The sequence below is a fragment of the Pseudopipra pipra genome, chromosome 20, assembly GCF_036250125.1.
Source record: "Pseudopipra pipra isolate bDixPip1 chromosome 20, bDixPip1.hap1, whole genome shotgun sequence".
NCBI classification, from domain to species: domain Eukaryota; kingdom Metazoa; phylum Chordata; class Aves; order Passeriformes; family Pipridae; genus Pseudopipra; species Pseudopipra pipra.
In genome coordinates this window covers 1,064,710-1,081,381 of record NC_087568.1, presented here as the reverse complement: position 1 = coordinate 1,081,381, position 16,672 = coordinate 1,064,710, and the positions used below count along the sequence as shown (strand labels likewise).

The following is a 16,672-nucleotide window of genomic DNA, read 5'->3' as shown; positions in this document are numbered from 1 at the left end:
GATGCCGCAGGTGCAGAACGGGATGGCAGCGTGGCTCCCGCCCCTGGTCCCTAGATAGGACCTCATGGATGGAGAAGTGCAAGCACAGACTAAGGCACTGGGGCAGGGATGGGCTGGGATAGGAACAAGAACAGAGATGGAAACAGGTCTGTCACAAGCTGGGCTCACCATCCCGGCACCAGCACTCGGACGCTGCAGGGACCCCAGCTTCCCTGGGGAGATGCCAGTTCCTGTCCCGTCCGGTGGGTGCAGGCATCAGCCACTGAGCAGGTGTGGGAAGGGAGGCAGCTGCAGTGGCAGGGCCGTGAGCCAGGAGTGCGGCAGCCACAGGAGCCCCTCACGGGCCTCATGCCGGGACAGGAGATCTGCCACCGAGGGGAAGGTGCCAGCACCTGTAATGATGGCAGCTGGGCACCCTTGGGGTCCCTGTGGGGCTCAGCACCACCCACAGCTGCACTGCCCTGCCAAAGGCTGAGATCCCTCCCATGGGACTACCCTGGGCACCCCTGCCTCGGGGAGAAGCCTGCAGGGAATGGAGGCACATCCCCAGCTGCAGTGTATGTGGAGATGCTCCCTGCAGTGTGGGCAGGATGGCCAGGGTGGGAGGGGGGTGGGAGTGGGGCCAGAGTGTGGCAGGAGCAGCGTTGGAGCAGGGCAGGATCAGAGCTGAGCCGCTGTGCCACCCCAGGGAGGTTTCAGGCTCTGCCAACAGCGCCTGCAGCTCGGTGTTATTTAGTCTGGGTGAGGTGGGAGTGTGTGAACCCACCGCCTGGGCCCGGCCACGGGCTCCAGGCTGAGCCTAATCAGGAGCACACGAGCCCGTCCCAGCGCGGCGCTCGGGCCCTGTGACGCAAATCCCGGGAGATACGGCGGGCCCGGCCCGCTGCCGCCGCTGTCAACACAACTGTTTTGCCACAGCCATATCAGCAGTTGTGTCCCTGCCTGGCCTGATGGGCAAGTGACCAAAACAGGCCCCACTTGGACAACAGGATGGCAGTGTCCCCTGCAGCTGGAGCAGAGCCCAGCCCGTGGCAGGAGACATTTCGGATCCGAGGGGGAAAAACAGGTCCCAACCGTGGCTCCTGGTGCCTCATTAAAAGCCCCTTCATCACACAGCCAAACCCTGGGCTGTGTGTGCTCCCTCCTGCTCTGCTCCCACCCCTCAGGACCCTGCCCCCAGCATGGCCATCCCCCCTGAGAGTGGCTGCCCCTCGTCCCAGTGCCCCCGCAGCAGTGCTCACCAAGGCTGAAGAGGATGAGGAACTTGAGGCAGACGAATTCATGCCGGTCCACCTGGAGCGAGTGCAAGTGCAGGACGAGCTCCTGCGCCCGCAGCACCAGCGTGTTGAGGATGGAGCCGGCCTGGGCTGAGATGGTTGACATGTCCACCTGCGGGGATTGGGACGGCGTCAGCTTTGGCAGCCCCAGTCCCACATAACCTGCTGCAGGAAACCCCACACAGAGCAAGAGCTGGGAACCAACTGGGAACTGGCCCTGAGTGCCCACTGAGAATGAGGGGTGTCAAAGAAAAGGCCAATGGGTGAAACGGGAACCTCATTTCAAACAGGCGGGCCCTTCATGGGGTGCTGACATTGTAGGCACCCCATCTCCAAAAGCCACCCCTAGGGAAGGAAGGGGCCCCTCTTCACATCCTACCTCTGAGAGTATGGGTAGGGCTGGTGATCTTTCCATACAAAATATATTTTTCCAGAACCGGGAGCTGCGTGGTGGGATGGGATGGGATGGGATGGGATGGGATGGGATGGGATGGGATGGGATGGGATGGGATGGGATGGGATGGGATGGGATGGGGTGGGGTGGGGTGGGGTGGGGTGGGACGGGACAGGACGGGACGGGACAGGATGGGATGGGATGGGACCTTCTGCACAAGCAGACCCATAGCGTAGCAAACCACCCCACGTGCCCTATGCCTGGTTGGCCACACTGGGCCAGAAGTGAGAAAAAAGTCTCCCCGTGCCCGCAGCCAGCCCCCACCCCTGCAGAGCACAGTCCCTGGGCCATTGCTCACCTCCTGGCCGGTGACCAGCAGCACACTGTGCTCCTTGCCGTGCTGCAGCTGCCGGTAGACGTGGTCAAACACCAGCAGCTCACTCCAGCAGTTCTGCAGCAGCTTCATCTGGTCACCCACCTGAAAGGGAGCGGGAGCAGAATGGCTGAGACCCACCACACTGCACTGCACAGCACCCACCCAGCACCTGGCACACATTCCATGGCAGGGGGGCCCCTTGGATGAGCAGGGAGAGCTGGAGCTGCATCCCAGAAAGGGGGACCCTGAGCTGGAGGGGAGGAGAGGGGCAGGTGGCTGTGCAGAGCTGGCTTCAAAGCAGCTCAGTGTGTTTCAGTGGCACTTGCTGGCTCTTATCAGCACTGGTTTTCCCCCACCAGGCACAACCTCCCCAAACTGCACACAAATTTTAACAAAATGACTGCAGGAGGGGTGTGCAGCGGCTGCACAAAGGGCCTGTGTGTCCAGGCAGTCCCTCTGGATACTTTTAAACGAAAGCAGACCGTGCCCATGCTCGCCTCCCCGCGGGGATGGCGGCTCTGGGGGGGCAGCAGTGCCGTGGGGGAGCGGGGGCATCGCTGTGCCCTGCAGCTGCCAGCCCAGCCCCTGCCCACGCACCAACACGCGTGGTCACGTGCACACTGACACTCGTGCTGTGTGTACCTGCAGGCACAGGCCAAAGGAACACCTGAGGCTGCCCCTGCGAGGAGCTCGAGCCAGGACACAAGCAGTAAGGGTCCCCAGAGGTCCTGCAGGGTGCCAGGGACTGCAGGCAGCACCACTGACTGGCAGGACAAGCTGCCAGAGCCAACGGCTGCATTTGGCAGATCTAAGAGCTCTGCCAGGCCCCTGTACCCAGAGTTGTGTCAGAACATGGGGCACACTCCTGCCCCGGCACGGGGAGCTCAGCTGCCTTCCCACCACCCTGCTGAAAACCACCATGAGTCACCAGCTTCATCCCCTCAGCACTGCTCTTCTCCAGACCTCAACTCCTTTCCACAGGGAACTGAACTCCTGTCCTGCCTGGACCCCCCCTCTCCTGCAGGGCTGGTGTAGGGAAAGGGCTGGGATTAAGGTACTACCTCCCTGCGGAGCAAATCCAGTGCCAGCAGCTGAGCTCTGCAGGGCCATTGTGCTCCCCCTTTAATAGAGGGAAGACAGATGCAGCATCACAGGGCTGGATAATGCCCTCGTTTTGCTGAAGAGGCTGCAATAAACCGGCACTGGGAGATTGCAAAAGGAATAGAAGCCAGATGAGAAAGAGCTTTATGGTCTCAGAGCCTCAGAGCCGGCGCGAGCCGCGAGCCGCCGGGATTTGTCTCTCAAGTGCAGTGGGTGGTCAGAGCGGGTCCTGCGGCAGCACGGGGAGGGGATGGGGTGGGAAGGCAGCGAGGTGGGGCTGCAGCACCCACTCCTGCCCAGCACTGCAGGGAGGGCAGGGGGCACAGGGGGCTGCTGCCCCATCGCCCAGGCCAGCCAAGGAGCCGTGGTCTGTGGCCCAGCAGCTCAGGCTGTGAGGCTCCTGTTCAGCAGCTGAACAAAGGCCTGGGGAAAAGCTCATTCTGCACCAAAACAGAGCAGAGATTTTCTGCATCCGTGGTGACCTCTGCCCCAAGGCTCGTGGCCCTGGCAGGGCGCTGGGGTCCCGGTGCACAGCTCCCTGCCAGCCCAGCTGCACGCTCCCGCACCGTGCCGAGCGCCTCCGCTCCGGCTGAGCCGGGGCGTTGTTTTGGAAGCTCCTTCCTGTGCCTCATTCCTGAGCGAGATGAGCTCCAGAAGGGACAGACAGAAGGTTTCGCCTCGAGAAAAGTTCTAAAAAAATTTAGCTTTTCCAAAAGAAAGCACTTCGACAATTTTGAAATCTTTTCTTCCTTCAAAAATTGCTGATCGGCTCCTGCCAAACTCTGCGGGGGGGTTCTGCTCCCCCCCTGCAGCCCCTCAGCAGCACATGTCACCCTGTGTGGCTGCTGCATGGCTGCTCCCTTGCCAGCACACCCCTGTGCCGCGGTGCTCCCTGGGAGCGTCGCAGTGCACCAGAGCCACACGGCCGTGGCGTGGGGGGTGAGGGGGGGGGGGGGCACGACAGGGTGGGCTGGGGGCTCAGTGCGCCAGTCAGGGCTGGGGGCCATAGAGAGGTCCCCAGCACCAAGCTGGGGGTCCCTGTGCCCCAGGCTGGGTGGCAGCAGGCAGGGCCCACGGCCCCGCTCTGGCCTGTGGCTCTGCTGCAGGGGGTCTGGCTGGGGGTCACCTGGCTGTCCCCCACCCTGGCCTGGCCTCCCGGAGCAGAGGGCTGCTAATGGAGGGGCACTCAGAGGCAATCAATCCTCGTGGTGAGGCGGCAGCACACACACACTCCCCGTTAAAAGTTAAGCAAAGGATCTTCCTCTTTTAATGTCAAGGCTTTTCCACGGAGTGCTTTATCAAGGGCCTAATGCAAGCTGTCTTTGAGAGGCAACTTTTACCTTTTTTTTAAAGCAAGTATTTATAACCCATTCACAAAACACGCAGCAAACGCACCCCCCACCTCATGCTGAGAGAGCAATCCCCTGTCACCGGGAATTCTGATGGGCTGTGACCTACAGAAAATGCAATTCCCTGTGGGAAAGGGTCTAGGATGGTGCCAGAGGGGAGGGAGGGTGTGCAGAGTCAGGGGTGATGCTGCCCAGGCAAGGGCTGCAGGATCTGCATGTGGGTGTAGTTTTAAACTCCTACAACCCTCCTTGTGGGTTCACAGGTGTGAGGTGAGGAAGCCCCTGGGAGTGTTGGGGCTCCCAAAACGTTCCCAGGCCATGTGGGGACAGTGCAGCCCCACTGTGCTCACTGTTCCCTGCACAGCTGGCTCAGGGCATCCCCCACCTTGGGTGCCACTGCTGCCCTCCAGCATCTCTGTTAGGAAGCAGAGTGAGCACCAGAAGTTCTGCTTTGACAGGAAGCCCTGAGTGGGTCCCAGGACATCAATCCCCAGACACAGGCACGAGGAGTGCTCCGATGCCCCCGACCTGCCTCCTGCCCACAGATGCTCTCCAGGCCTCCACCCAGATCTCAGGTGCAGGATTTGTCCCACAACCCTCACACAGGTGCAGGACACACGTCAGTGCCCCGAGCCCCAGCAATTACTGGGTGTGAGCAGGACCCAACACCTCAGCTACCGAGAAGTGAGAAAGTGAATTAATGTCCACCAGCCACCTGCAATGGAAACCTCACACAAGCCCAAGGTGTTAATGGTGAATGCATGTCCCCATCCCCCTGCCCAGATACCACCACGATGGGCAGCTTAAAGCAAAAACCATCAAAACCAGTGCAGCAAGACCAGAATCTCGTCTCCCTGCTGGCTCCCATGCTGCTGTGGCCCAGGCTGCACGAGCACCATGGCTCTGCAGGCAGGGCTGTGCTGGCCAGGACACCACAGGAAGGGGAAGCGTCACTTTTCCCCCAGTGCATGGGATGCTAAACATTGCTGCAGCATCCATGACCAGAAGGAGATTTTAAATCTGCCAAAAACGGTCTGGCCATTGGCCAGGAGATGGGGTCAAGATGACCCACACATGCTAAAGGCAGAGAAGCAACTGACTGCGAATAGGCTTCGTAGTGGCTCTGAGATCTCTGACGAGGACGGAGGGAGAGCAGCCCAGCAGACAGACCCAGCAACCTCAGGGACCCCTTGGTCTGTGGGAATGGTGCTGCCCTCAGCATCCCCCCATCACTGGGGCTTGCCTGTGGGTGGGAGGGCAGTTTGCCCCAGCCCCGTGGCACGAAGGGGCCAAGGAGGAGGTCAGCATCATCCCACCACCCTGTGGCTGTGCCGTGCCCCTCTAGCAGCACAGGGACCCTCTGTACACCCAGCCCAGCCTGGCCTTCGGGCTGAAACCGTGGCAATTTGTTTAACATTCCTGGCTGCTCATCCCAATCTAAAGGTCACTGCAACCCTGTGTGCACAATATTGATATGTAGGTATGGCAGTGACACCTATATAAACCAGGCTGTGCAAGACATGTGCATAAACCACTCCAAAACCAGACACAGTGTGAGTGTACAAGAGCACATATATGTGTGCGTGCACATCTCTCTGTCTGTCTCTCTCCACATATATATATAAAAAAATTACATCTGAAAGGACAAAGTTGCCTGAGACTCACGACCCAACAAAATATATTTCACCCCCGGCCCATATTTTTCTTCCTGAAGAGATGCTGCAAATCTTCCCTCAGTCCTGACACATCTCATCTAGACTCAGTTAAAGTTCGTATTTATGGGCGTCAGCGCTGACCTCTTCCACCTCCGCCCGCGCGGCCTCGCGCCGCGGCTGCCTGGCCGGCCCTCGATAAACAAGCGGGCCCCCAAATCCCCCTCTGCCGCACAGCGTTATTAGTCTTGCCTCCGAAGGCCAGCGCAGTCCGTAATTCTCCTCCTGGTGACACGAGATGAGCGCCGCGACATCAGTCTCCCGGCGGATTGGCATGGGGACCCTCGTTTGTCAGTGGCAGACTGACAGAATTACTGGCCCTTAAATGAAACGATATATCTGGGAAGTTAAATCTGTTTTCAATCTGACTGCCCCGCGCCTGCGGGCGGACGTGGCGTGTGAGCCGATGTCAAGAGGCCATTTAGCCCATGGCCCCCTCCTCCCCCGGGCGCAGCGGCGGAGCCGAGGGGCCTCTCCCCAACATCTCCCAGCCCAGCCACCCCGTCAGGAGGAGAGGGCAAAGCACCCAGTCTGCCCTTCACCAGACTGCTGGGCCAGGAATGAGAATGGGAACAAGACTGGCCAGCTCCAGGAAAACCTGCTCCCACTCTCCTTGGGCAGGGACCAAAGGCTCATCCTGGCCAGGCATGAGCCAGCAGGTCCCCATGTCCCTGAGAGTTTTCTCCTTCCTCTCCAGGCCCCCTCAGAGGCCCTGGATCGAAGCCAGCTATCTATCTGCAGACAGTCCTGTGGAAGCACATGAGTGCTGGGAGGGTTCAGGCAGGGCATGGCATGATGGGGTCATCAGCCTGCACCCCCCCTTCTCACCTGCCTGCACCCCCTGTGTGTGATGTGAGCCCTGCACGGTGCCTGGAGCAATATCCCAGCACAGTGCCCTTCCAGCCTGGATCCCTGCACTGGCCTCGGCCAACAGCCCATCCCTGCTGGGGTTGGGCGCCCTCACTTTCACACAGACCTTCCCAGGGGATGGAGAGGGCTGCTGGCATCCCTGCTCTGAGGAACCCCAAGCACCCAGCAGGGACTGCCTGCAGCAGTGGCCATCGATCTCAGAGATTGCCATGTCCCTCTGTGCTGGCTTTAGGGCACAGCCATAAACCCTGAACTGGCAGGAGTTCGTTTACTGCCCCAGCAGCCGTTTGCCCGTGTGCCTGCAGGAGCAGGGACTCGAGATCTCAAACCTACTCCTTCCCACCGGCTGCTCTCTCCAGGGAGAAGCCACCACCCTGCACCAGGGAGTTTGCACCGTGCTGGGGGGGCAGAGGGCAGCCCCAGCACCAGCCTGGGGGACCTGGGCACCTCCACTCTGTGCTGGGGTTTGGACCTGCCCCATTGTGCCGCAGAGTCAGCGCAGGGAAGGGAGCCAAGGACGGCGACACTGCGTTCCCCCGCTGGAGCCAGAGTGGGACGAGGTGTCCTGGAGTCCCTGGCCCTGCAAAGTGCTGGGAATGCACTCCACAATCACCATGTGGATGAAGGCAAAATGCACGAGCCCCTGAGATGGCAGAGACGGATGCGGATCCCAGCTGAGCTCCCATCCCTGAGCACCGAACCCCATGTCCTGGGCATGGCAGGGGACATGACCCGCTCCTGGCAGGACACAGCTGCCCCTGCCCAGGTGAGACCTCTGGCACTGCCATCCCCCCCAGAGCCCAACGGTGGGAGGAGCACCCACCAACAAGGATTCACACAGAAACAGCCTATTTTGGTGGCACAATCAGGCTAACAATGGAGTTACAAGGCTACACAGCAATACAGCCGGGAACTGAATTTACACTGTTTACAATATCTCCTGGAAAACAACAACCACCCTGTTCCCAAAATCCAGGCTGGACACTGATATGATTGAAACGAGCCCAACCCACCCCCACAATGCCGTTTCCTGACACTGTTCTGGCAGCTGGGGACTATTTTGAGCTGTGAGGCTTGGCCACACTCAGCCCCGTGGCGCCCCTGGCACCATGGCACAGGGAAGAGCCTGGTCCTGTCCCACAGCACCATCCCCACAGCCCCACAGGAAGAAGGTGATTTTGGCCAGAGTCAGGCAGCAGAGCCTCACACTGAAAGCACTAGAAGGCACCCATGTCTCTCAGATGCCTCGGGACGTGGCTCTCTGGGTTTTGGCCACGACACAAATTTTCTTTCCCATTTTTGCACCAGTTTGGGAACTTGGTCAGTGCAGGACATGAATGGAAAATGTCTGAAAGCCTGGCAAGGTGTGCAGGATGGCAGAGGCTGCCCCAGCCCTGCTAGGCTGGGTCCAGTAAATGTTCAGGGGCATTTGCTAAGTGGGTGTCCCGGCAGGATGGGGCTCAGCTGCACGTCCCCCAGCCAAGCACACTCATGGGCTGCCAGCAGCAGATACGGTTCCCGAGTGGGCTCGGTGGTGTCCCTGCCCCAGCCAGCCCTGCCCCGGCTGCCTGGCGCTAATAGGACCCACCTGACCACATCGATTTTCCTCCTAAAGGCAGAGGAGAGAATTGTCTCAACTATAATTCCTCAACGTTACATTTTTCAATTATATCTTGAGCTTGACACCGCAGTCACTCTGCCGGCGATTGCCTCCACACCTGCCCCTGCCGTGATGAATCTGAAATCATTAGCCCCACGCGACAGTGGGAATCGCTCCGGCACCGCAGCTGGGCCCCGGTGCCTCCAGCCCTGCCGTGCAGGGAGCCGGGAGTGGGACGGGGATGTGCCAGCAGATCTGCTGTGACAGCACCAGGCTTGTGCCCACGGGTGTCACCCTGCCCTCGCAGCATCTCCGCCTCGGTCCTGCCCACAGCAGCACCCCATCCTCACGGCATGGCAGCCTCAGTCCTGCCTGCCCCCCATCGCCCGCCCAGAGCAGCTCCCTCCCCGCTGCCGGGCTCCTACCTCCAGCTCCTTGAAGAAGATGCAGCTCCGTGCCCACTCCACGATGGAGAAGAGGGTCTGGTCGGCCATCTTGCACATGAGGCCGAAGGTGCTGAGCTTCTCGTGCCGGCCCTTGCCCTGCTCTTGCTGCAGGCAGGCCAGTATCCGTGCCTTCACCTGGGCCTCGTCAGGCTCCAGCTGCAGCAGCTTCAGGATGACCTCGGGGATGTCGGGGGGAGAGCTGCTGGGGTAGGTCTCTGGGTACACGTAGGCGGGCACGGACTCGTGCACGTTTGTGTAGTGGTCGGGGTACTCAGACTTGATGGTGCGGTTGGGGAAGGAGGGGTAGTGGTATCCGGGGAGCGGCGCGTGGCCGGGCACAGTCACTCCCAGGGAGGGCGTCCCGTAGGGGCTGCGCTCGTAGTCGACGGGCGTCAGGGCAGCGGGGTTGGGCGGCAGCGTCTTGGACATGGCGTGGATGCTGTGGATGGTGGAGGACAGGCTGTAGTCGCTCTGCACCGGGGACATGATCTGAGGCACCGTCTCCAGCTTGAAGCCATTGGCACGGATCAGAGCTTTCTTCTGCTGCTTTAAGGCACGGTCCCGCTTGTACATGGGGCCAAACTTGTTCCTCCCTCCGCGCATCCGGTCTGCACGGACAGCTGGGGACAGAGAGAGGGCAGAGGCTGCAGAGAATCCTCACAGAGGAAGACCAGGTCTTCCACACGGCACAGAGAAAAAGGGGGGGTGGGGACACACACGGCTTGATGGTGAAAAGGGTTTGTGGGGCACCAGGAAGACCTTCCCACAAAGTGGACAGCAGGTTGTGCCACTCAGCCCAGCTGATGTTACTCTCAGAGCCTCTGGGAATTGCAGAAAAGGAAAAGACATTTGGCTTTAACTATAAAACAAGGTGGGGGATAAAGCGGATTCCATCCCCCATGAACTGAGAGGAGAGCCCTTGAAGCCTGAGCAGACGAGGGGGTTTGACGTCCACTTTCGTTTTAACAACTCCTGACGCTGGACCAGCCCTGAGATTTCCTTGTTTCTGCAGAGCCTGGGACCCCACAGCCCCCTCAGGACCCTGGTTCCCTGCATCCAGGATGCATGTGCTGCTTTTCTGCAAATCTCTCCCTCTTTCTCGAACAGCATGGCCGGCAGGTCCCAGTGGGTGCACTTCACCCTGGCCTTGGGCAGGAGGCTGCCAGCCCTGTGGGTACAGCCTCGCCGAGGGGCTGTGCTGGAGCATCCCGCTGGCACAGTCACTCCGAGGACCCATCGCAGTGCCCTGGCTGCAGCAAAGCAGATGTTCCCCTTGAACACTGAAAGAAACCCACGAATATGTCAACAATCAAGGGAGCAGGTGCTTCTCTGCAGCAGGAGCCTGTCCCTCTGCACTGCCTTGCTGTGCTCCCAGGGGCTGCTGCCCTGACATACCCCTTGGAAGAGCCTCAGGTCGCTGGAAGCCGGGAGCTGGGAGCTGGACGGCAGCGCAGAGGGACAGAGGAGTGAGCCAGCGAGAGCAGCTCGCAGGCTGAGCATCAAAGGCAAAATACCCTCCGCTAGTTCGTGTTCCTGCTGACAGCCAGCGGGTCTCGCTTTGTGTCTCAGCTGTTACCTCTGCCTCTCTTTCGCCTACTTATCCTGGGGCGCGCAGCCAGCCCCCCCGGAGAGCCCGAGCACCTCCCCAGTGCTCCCCAGGCAGGCTGGAAAGGCGGTCGGGAGCAGCAGCATTTCCAGGATGAGCAGGAATGTGCTCCCAGGAGAGCCGCCCTGGCTTCCTCCCTCATTCTTTATTCATGAAAACAGCATCTCGCTGGGAGCGGGCAGCCAGCGGCAGCCTCTGAAGAGAGGGGTGCTGTGGCCCCCGCCCCTGAGAGCCTCCCCCCACACCTCTGGGCAGCAGAGAGCTGCCCCGGGGCAGTTCCTGACTTGGGGGCATGAGGGAGGTGCCCCAGCCAGCACTGTGCACACCCAAGCCGGGGTGTCCTGTGGGCAGGCACGGCTGGCAGCCCGAGCTGGCACAGGCAGGCCTGGCAGCCCCAGCCACACATCCCAGAGCCAGAGCACACCGAAAGCCCAAATCTCACACCCACTCAAAGTGATGTGTTTCCACCACTGCTTGAGGTCGGGCCCAGCAATGCCCAGGAACTGCATCCCAAAGGGATCCCATGGCCCTGGGCAAGGGTGCACAGGCAGAGACCCCCCTGGTGCTGCCTGCACCCCCCCCACAGCACAAGGTGCTCACAGTCCAGTCTCACAAACCCTCTGCAGGCAGCCGCATACACCTCCTCCCCTCTCCCAGCAAGAACACAAAGGGAGAAGAGGCCTTTTAATTCCCTTCTGCTCTGCTTTTCCTGCCATTTGTGCCACACTTGGGATCAAGAACAACTTGCCATTTGCTGTGTCCCAGTTGGCAGCTAGGAAGGAAACGATGTGCCCCGACCTCCAGGGCAAGAGGGCCCAAGTGGAGCCACCCAGGAAGAGTCTTCACCCCCAGCACCCCCCAAAACCCTCTCCAGGTGACCCCCAAGCCACACACCCACGTGGCAGCAGGAGGGGTCTTCAGCACCCTGCAGGCCCCAGTTCCCACTGCCACTGCCTCGCCTGCCCTCACCCCCATGCAGCCCTCAGCTAGGGCAGGCTGCTGGCCAGGCTCTGCCTCTCCTTGCCCAGGCAGGGGCATGGAGGGTGCCCAGGCTGGTGCCCGTGGGCTGAGCAGGGCTGTGGGCAGCCTTGGGCCAGGGCTGTGCTGCTCCCGGGCTGGGCTTCCCTACGGCCTCCCTTCAGGCACTTTGAGGGGGGCCTGTGTCAACACTGCCCCCAAAATCGATCACCTCGGGCTTGCTCTTGTTCTATGGAGCTGGAGACTCACCTCCAATGCATCACCTCGGATGCCTTGCCCCAAAATACTAGGAGCTGAGAAGTGATCCCTGTTTTTTACCACAAAAGAGATGACTCCATAGAAATATCACCCTCCGCTGGGTGATCCCCCTGACTGCCCAGCTCAGCTAAGGGACCAACAGCAAGAAAAGAAACAAATAAAGGCTGTTTGAGACAGCCCTGGGACCAAAGGACCTCCACAGTGAGCAAGACAAAAACTGCTGGAAAGGATAAAAAGCCATGCCTGTCTCCCTCGGGCACCCCAAGCACTGACCCTGCCCACTGTCCCAGGGCCCCCAGCCCCTGCTCAGCACCCAAATCCCCCTGAGACATCGATCAAAGCTGCCAGAGCATGTACGGAGTGATTTAGGTCACCAGTAACTCCAGCCCGGGGAGGAGAGTGAAATTGGGATCTGTTTTGGAAGCCAGCCCACGCCGGGAGTTTGCTGGGGCTGATTTTGCAGCTCTATGTTGTGTCTTATTCCTGTGCCGCTGCTCGCAGGCTCCCATCCCGCTCCCGGAGCGAGCGGCCGCCCGGAGAGAACACGGAGGACTTTCCGATAAACCGCGCTGTGCCCCGCGCAGGGGGCCCGGGCAGCGAGGGACTGAGCCCGGCCAGCGAGAGACTGAGCCCGGCCAGCGAGAGACTGAGCCCGGCCAGCGAGAGACTGAGCCCGGCCAGCGAGAGACTGAGCCCGGCCAGCGAGAGACTGAGCCCGGCCAGCGAGAGACTGAGCCCGGCCAGCGAGGGGCTGAGCCCGGCCAGCGAGGGGCTGAGCCCGGCCGGCGAGGGGCTCAGTTCGGTTTCCCCCCGCTGCAAAACACAAACGATTTCAGGGGCGAAGAGCTGGGGGGGCGGCTGACTCTGGGGTGGGGGGGCTCCTTCTGTCTCTGCGTTTGCTCTGCCATCCCGTGCGAACGACCTGTCCCCCAAATATATTTCGTTGCCGCTTGCTGAGCGCTGCAGAAGCCACAACACGCGACTCGTGGCTGTCGGAGCCCGACTCTGATGCCGGGATCGACTGCGCCGACAGGAGAGAGGTGGCGGCTGTGGGGCTGGAATTGCCCCCTCGAGGGTCAGAAATCCGTTATATTAAATGTCACCGAGAGGAAAAATATAATTCGTGGTGGGTCTGCGGCAGTTTTATGGCGAGCCCTATCATTTTTAACGTTTTCCTTAAGTCTCGGCTTCTGGAATTATGTGCTTAAGGAAAACAATAATTTATTTGCTATTTCTCAACCTTCCTGCCAGCAAAAAAAAAAAAAATCCTGGAAAGTTGAAGCCGTAGCAGCCAAAACCCCGGGGAAAAAAAACTCAAACAAAACGAAACAAGGAAAAGCAGGAGGCGACGCGAAAAAACGAATTTTTTCTTAACTTCGAAAGGAAAAACGGAATCGAAGCGGCGACGGGAATGACCGGCCCGGGGAGGCGGCGGCAGCGGGGACAGCGCGACCAGTCCCGGGAACCGCACAGTCCCTCACAGCCCCTCGCAGTCCCCACACAGTCCCGGACAGTCCCCGACAGTCCCGCACAGTCCCCGCACAGCTCCTGGCCCCGCCGCCGCCCCCCGCCCCGCCGTGCCCGCCCGTCCCTACCTTCCAGGCGCATCCCCACGGTGAGGCACTTCTGGAAGCGGCAGTAGGGGCAGCGCTTGCGCTGGGTCTTGTCGATCTTGCAGCTCTGGCTCTCGGTGCAGGTGTAGTGCTTGTTGTTCTGCACCGTGCGCTTGAAGAAGCCCTGCGGCGGCGGACGGCGGCATTGCGGGAGGCATCGGCACCGGCATCCCGGCGTCCCGGCGTCAGCGCCCCGTTCCCTCCACCCGCCTCCGACGGAGGGTCCCGCCGCCCCCGCCGCTGTCGGGGCTCCCGTCGCTGCTCCTCTCCCGCCGCCGGGCGCGAATCCGCCGCTAACGAAAACGGGCGAGAGCAGCCCCGCGGCCGGTCCCGCTGCCCCGGCCCCTGCAGAGCCACGTCCCCGCTCCCTACAGAGCCCCTGCCCCCTTTCCCCCGCGCAGCGCTTCCCGCACAGCCCCGGCCCCGCTTCCCCGGCCCCGCATTCTCGGCCCCCACAGCCCCAGCTCCGCACAGCCCCAGCCGCGTTTCCCCGGCCCCGCACAGCCCCGGCCCCGCAGCCCCGGCCCCACACGCCCCGGCCGATCCTACCTTGCAGCTCTCGCAGGTGAGCAGCCCGTAGTGGTACCCGGAGACCTTGTCCCCGCAGACCGGACAGAGCTCGTCCAGGTCCTCATCATAGGAATAGTCCATCCCCTCCAGCGGCCCTGCTGCGGGACGAGCCACGGTCAGAGGGACGGGACGGGACGGGAAGGGGACGGGCGGCGGCCCCAGCCCCGGCTCTGGGTGAGGAGCAGGAGCGGGCGCAGCGGAGACCGAGCTGCAGGTGCGGGAGCCGGAGCTCTTTATAGCGCCTGGAAGAGCATCTCCATGTTGGTGCGGGCTCACGGCCAGCCCCCCGGGGCTGGGGAACCTCCTCTGGGAGAGCGGGCGGCTCGCGGCGGCGGGGACGGGGCGGGGGCGGAGGGACCCGCCGGCCCGGGGACCGGGGACGCGGCGGCCGGCCTGGGGAGCGGCTCGGCCAGGCCTCGGCAGCACCGGGGATCCCCCCAGGGACGGGCAGGGGCCACCGCTCTGCGAGAAGGGGCACAAGACCCTCCTTGCTCCCCTGCATCATCTGTGGGGAACAACAAGCCCCCCAGCCTCCCCGGATATCCGGCCTGAGAGTGGCACAATCCACTGGGAACTGGGGCACAATTAACCGTGTCTGAGCATGAGCCTGCTCTGCTCGGTGCACATCCCTGGACCCCTGGCTTTGTCAGAACTACCCGTTACCCTACACCAGCCGGCCCTGCCAGCCCAGGGAGAGCTGCGTGGGGAGCACCAGGATGTGCAGCAGCTCCTGACACCTCCTCTGGGGCCACTACTAAGGAGATGACAGTTCAGACCTAGCACCAGCCACCCCACCTGGAGCACCCACTGCTAACAGCATCCTGGTCTGCCTGTCAGACAGCAGGGATCAATTCAATGCTTAGGGATTCTTAATGAAATGTTCCATGACGGCTGCAGAGCAGCACAGGAGCACCCTGGCTATGGGCATGTCCTGTTTATCAGGACGCTCCCAGGCCACACGCCACAGCCCAGGCACTTCACCATAGGGAGCTCGAGGCATGGAGCTGAGCCCTTCCCACAGGAGCCTGCTGCCAGCACAGCCCTTGGGCAGTGGCACAGGAGGGCACGAGGCTGTGGGTGTCTGGAGCTCTGGACGACCGAGGGCTGTGCTGCCGGCAGTGCCCTGCAAAGGGGAGCCATGGCTCATGGCCCCACATGGCTGATCCCGCACAGCTGATCCCGCACGGCTCGTCCTGCAGGACTCATCCCACTCATCTCATCCTGCCTGGCTCATCCCCCCGCTTGCCCCACGCATCAGCTGCCGCCCGCGGGTGCGGCGTGTAGGAAGCAGCACTGGCAGGGAGAGCGGCAAACAGGAAACGGGCTCGGCGCAGCATCGCTCCAGAGCCCTCAGGACTGGAGCCTGGGCTAAGAATAGGAGCAGAGCAGCCCACGGTGCGGGTCGGCAGCCATACGGCCGGGAATGAGCACTGCCACCACCAGCAGAGCCCCTTGGCCATGGCCCCCACACTCGCCATGAGCTCCCAGGGGAGCTGCTGGGCAGCCATGGAGCAGGGCCTGCCATCCGGGAAGACAAACCCAGGAGGGGCTGTGGGTTGGGAGAAGAACTGAGCAAACACTGCGAGGAACAAAAGCAAAAGCAACTCGGAGCCGAAGGCTCTGATCCCTGCCAGTGTGGGCTGGAGGGGGATGTTGGCTCAGCCAGCATCGAGAGTTGAGGGGTCCCGGACACCTCCCACGCTTCCTCCAGGGTGTGGGGGCTGCCTGTGCTCCCATGGGCAACACCCAATCCTTGGGTGACCAGAGCCCCCAGTACCGCTGGCTGGCCTCCCCTCAGCAGCCGGATCTGTCATTTCTGGGCAGCAGTGTGGCTGAGGGGCCAAGGCGATGGTGAGGCCTCGCCCTGCTGCCCGTGGTCTGCAGAGCCGCCATCCCCACACCCGCTGGCGGGGAAGGGGCGGGAAGCGGAGGCCCACACTCGGCTCTCGCTTCCTCACCAAGCCCTACCGTGTCCCCAGCTCTGGCCTTGGCTGCCACCGTGACAGGGAATGGCGGCAGTGGCTGGGAGAAGGGCGGGATGGGCGACCGTGGTTCCCCCCACGGACTCGTACTCACCGTGAGGCGGCTGCACGGCTGCTGCGTGTGGGGCCGGCGGGCGGGAGAGCCTCGCTCGGCCACCGGCCAGGAGCTGCGACCCGAGGAGCCTCCGTGGGGTGTGGGCACTGCTGCCCTGTCCGAGGCAGGCTGGGGGATTTATGGGACCTGTGTCTGCCGGGAAGGTGTCGGGGCTCTGGCTGTGCACACACCGCCCCGAGCAGGACACCGGCCAATCTCCTCCCCATGGGGGCCAGGCTCAGATGGGATGGACCCACTTTGGTGCCTTATTGGCTTCTGTGGCCACGTGACCGTGCTGAAAAACATCATAATTAAGCTACAGAACGCTGCCCATAAACTAGCATTAGAAAGTGACAGCGAAGATAAGTGGGACCCCCACAGCAGATAACACGCCCCGGGAGGGAGACCCTGCAGGGAGCAGGGGGCACCAGCGGGCGGCAGGGAGT

General features: G+C 61.8%; 1 protein-coding gene across 2 annotated transcripts in view; it reads right to left on the bottom strand.

The window, feature by feature from the left end:
- Positions 1-16,672, bottom strand: part of NR5A1 (nuclear receptor subfamily 5 group A member 1) — a 20,857-nt gene extending 4,185 nt beyond the window's left edge. Inside the window, exons 1-6 of one of the 2 annotated variants that reach the window (XM_064676540.1) lie at positions 16,227-16,672; positions 14,130-14,248; positions 13,563-13,704; positions 9,105-9,745; positions 2,030-2,149; positions 1,242-1,389 (exon numbers count right to left, since the gene is read on the bottom strand). In XM_064676540.1, the coding sequence (XP_064532610.1) occupies positions 1,242-1,389; positions 2,030-2,149; positions 9,105-9,745; positions 13,563-13,704; positions 14,130-14,231 (1,153 nt within the window). In that variant the 5' untranslated portion in view covers positions 14,232-14,248; positions 16,227-16,672. The remainder of the gene's footprint in view (positions 1-1,241; positions 1,390-2,029; positions 2,150-9,104; positions 9,746-13,562; positions 13,705-14,129; positions 14,249-16,226) is intronic. The other variant, XM_064676542.1, reaches the window with a different exon arrangement.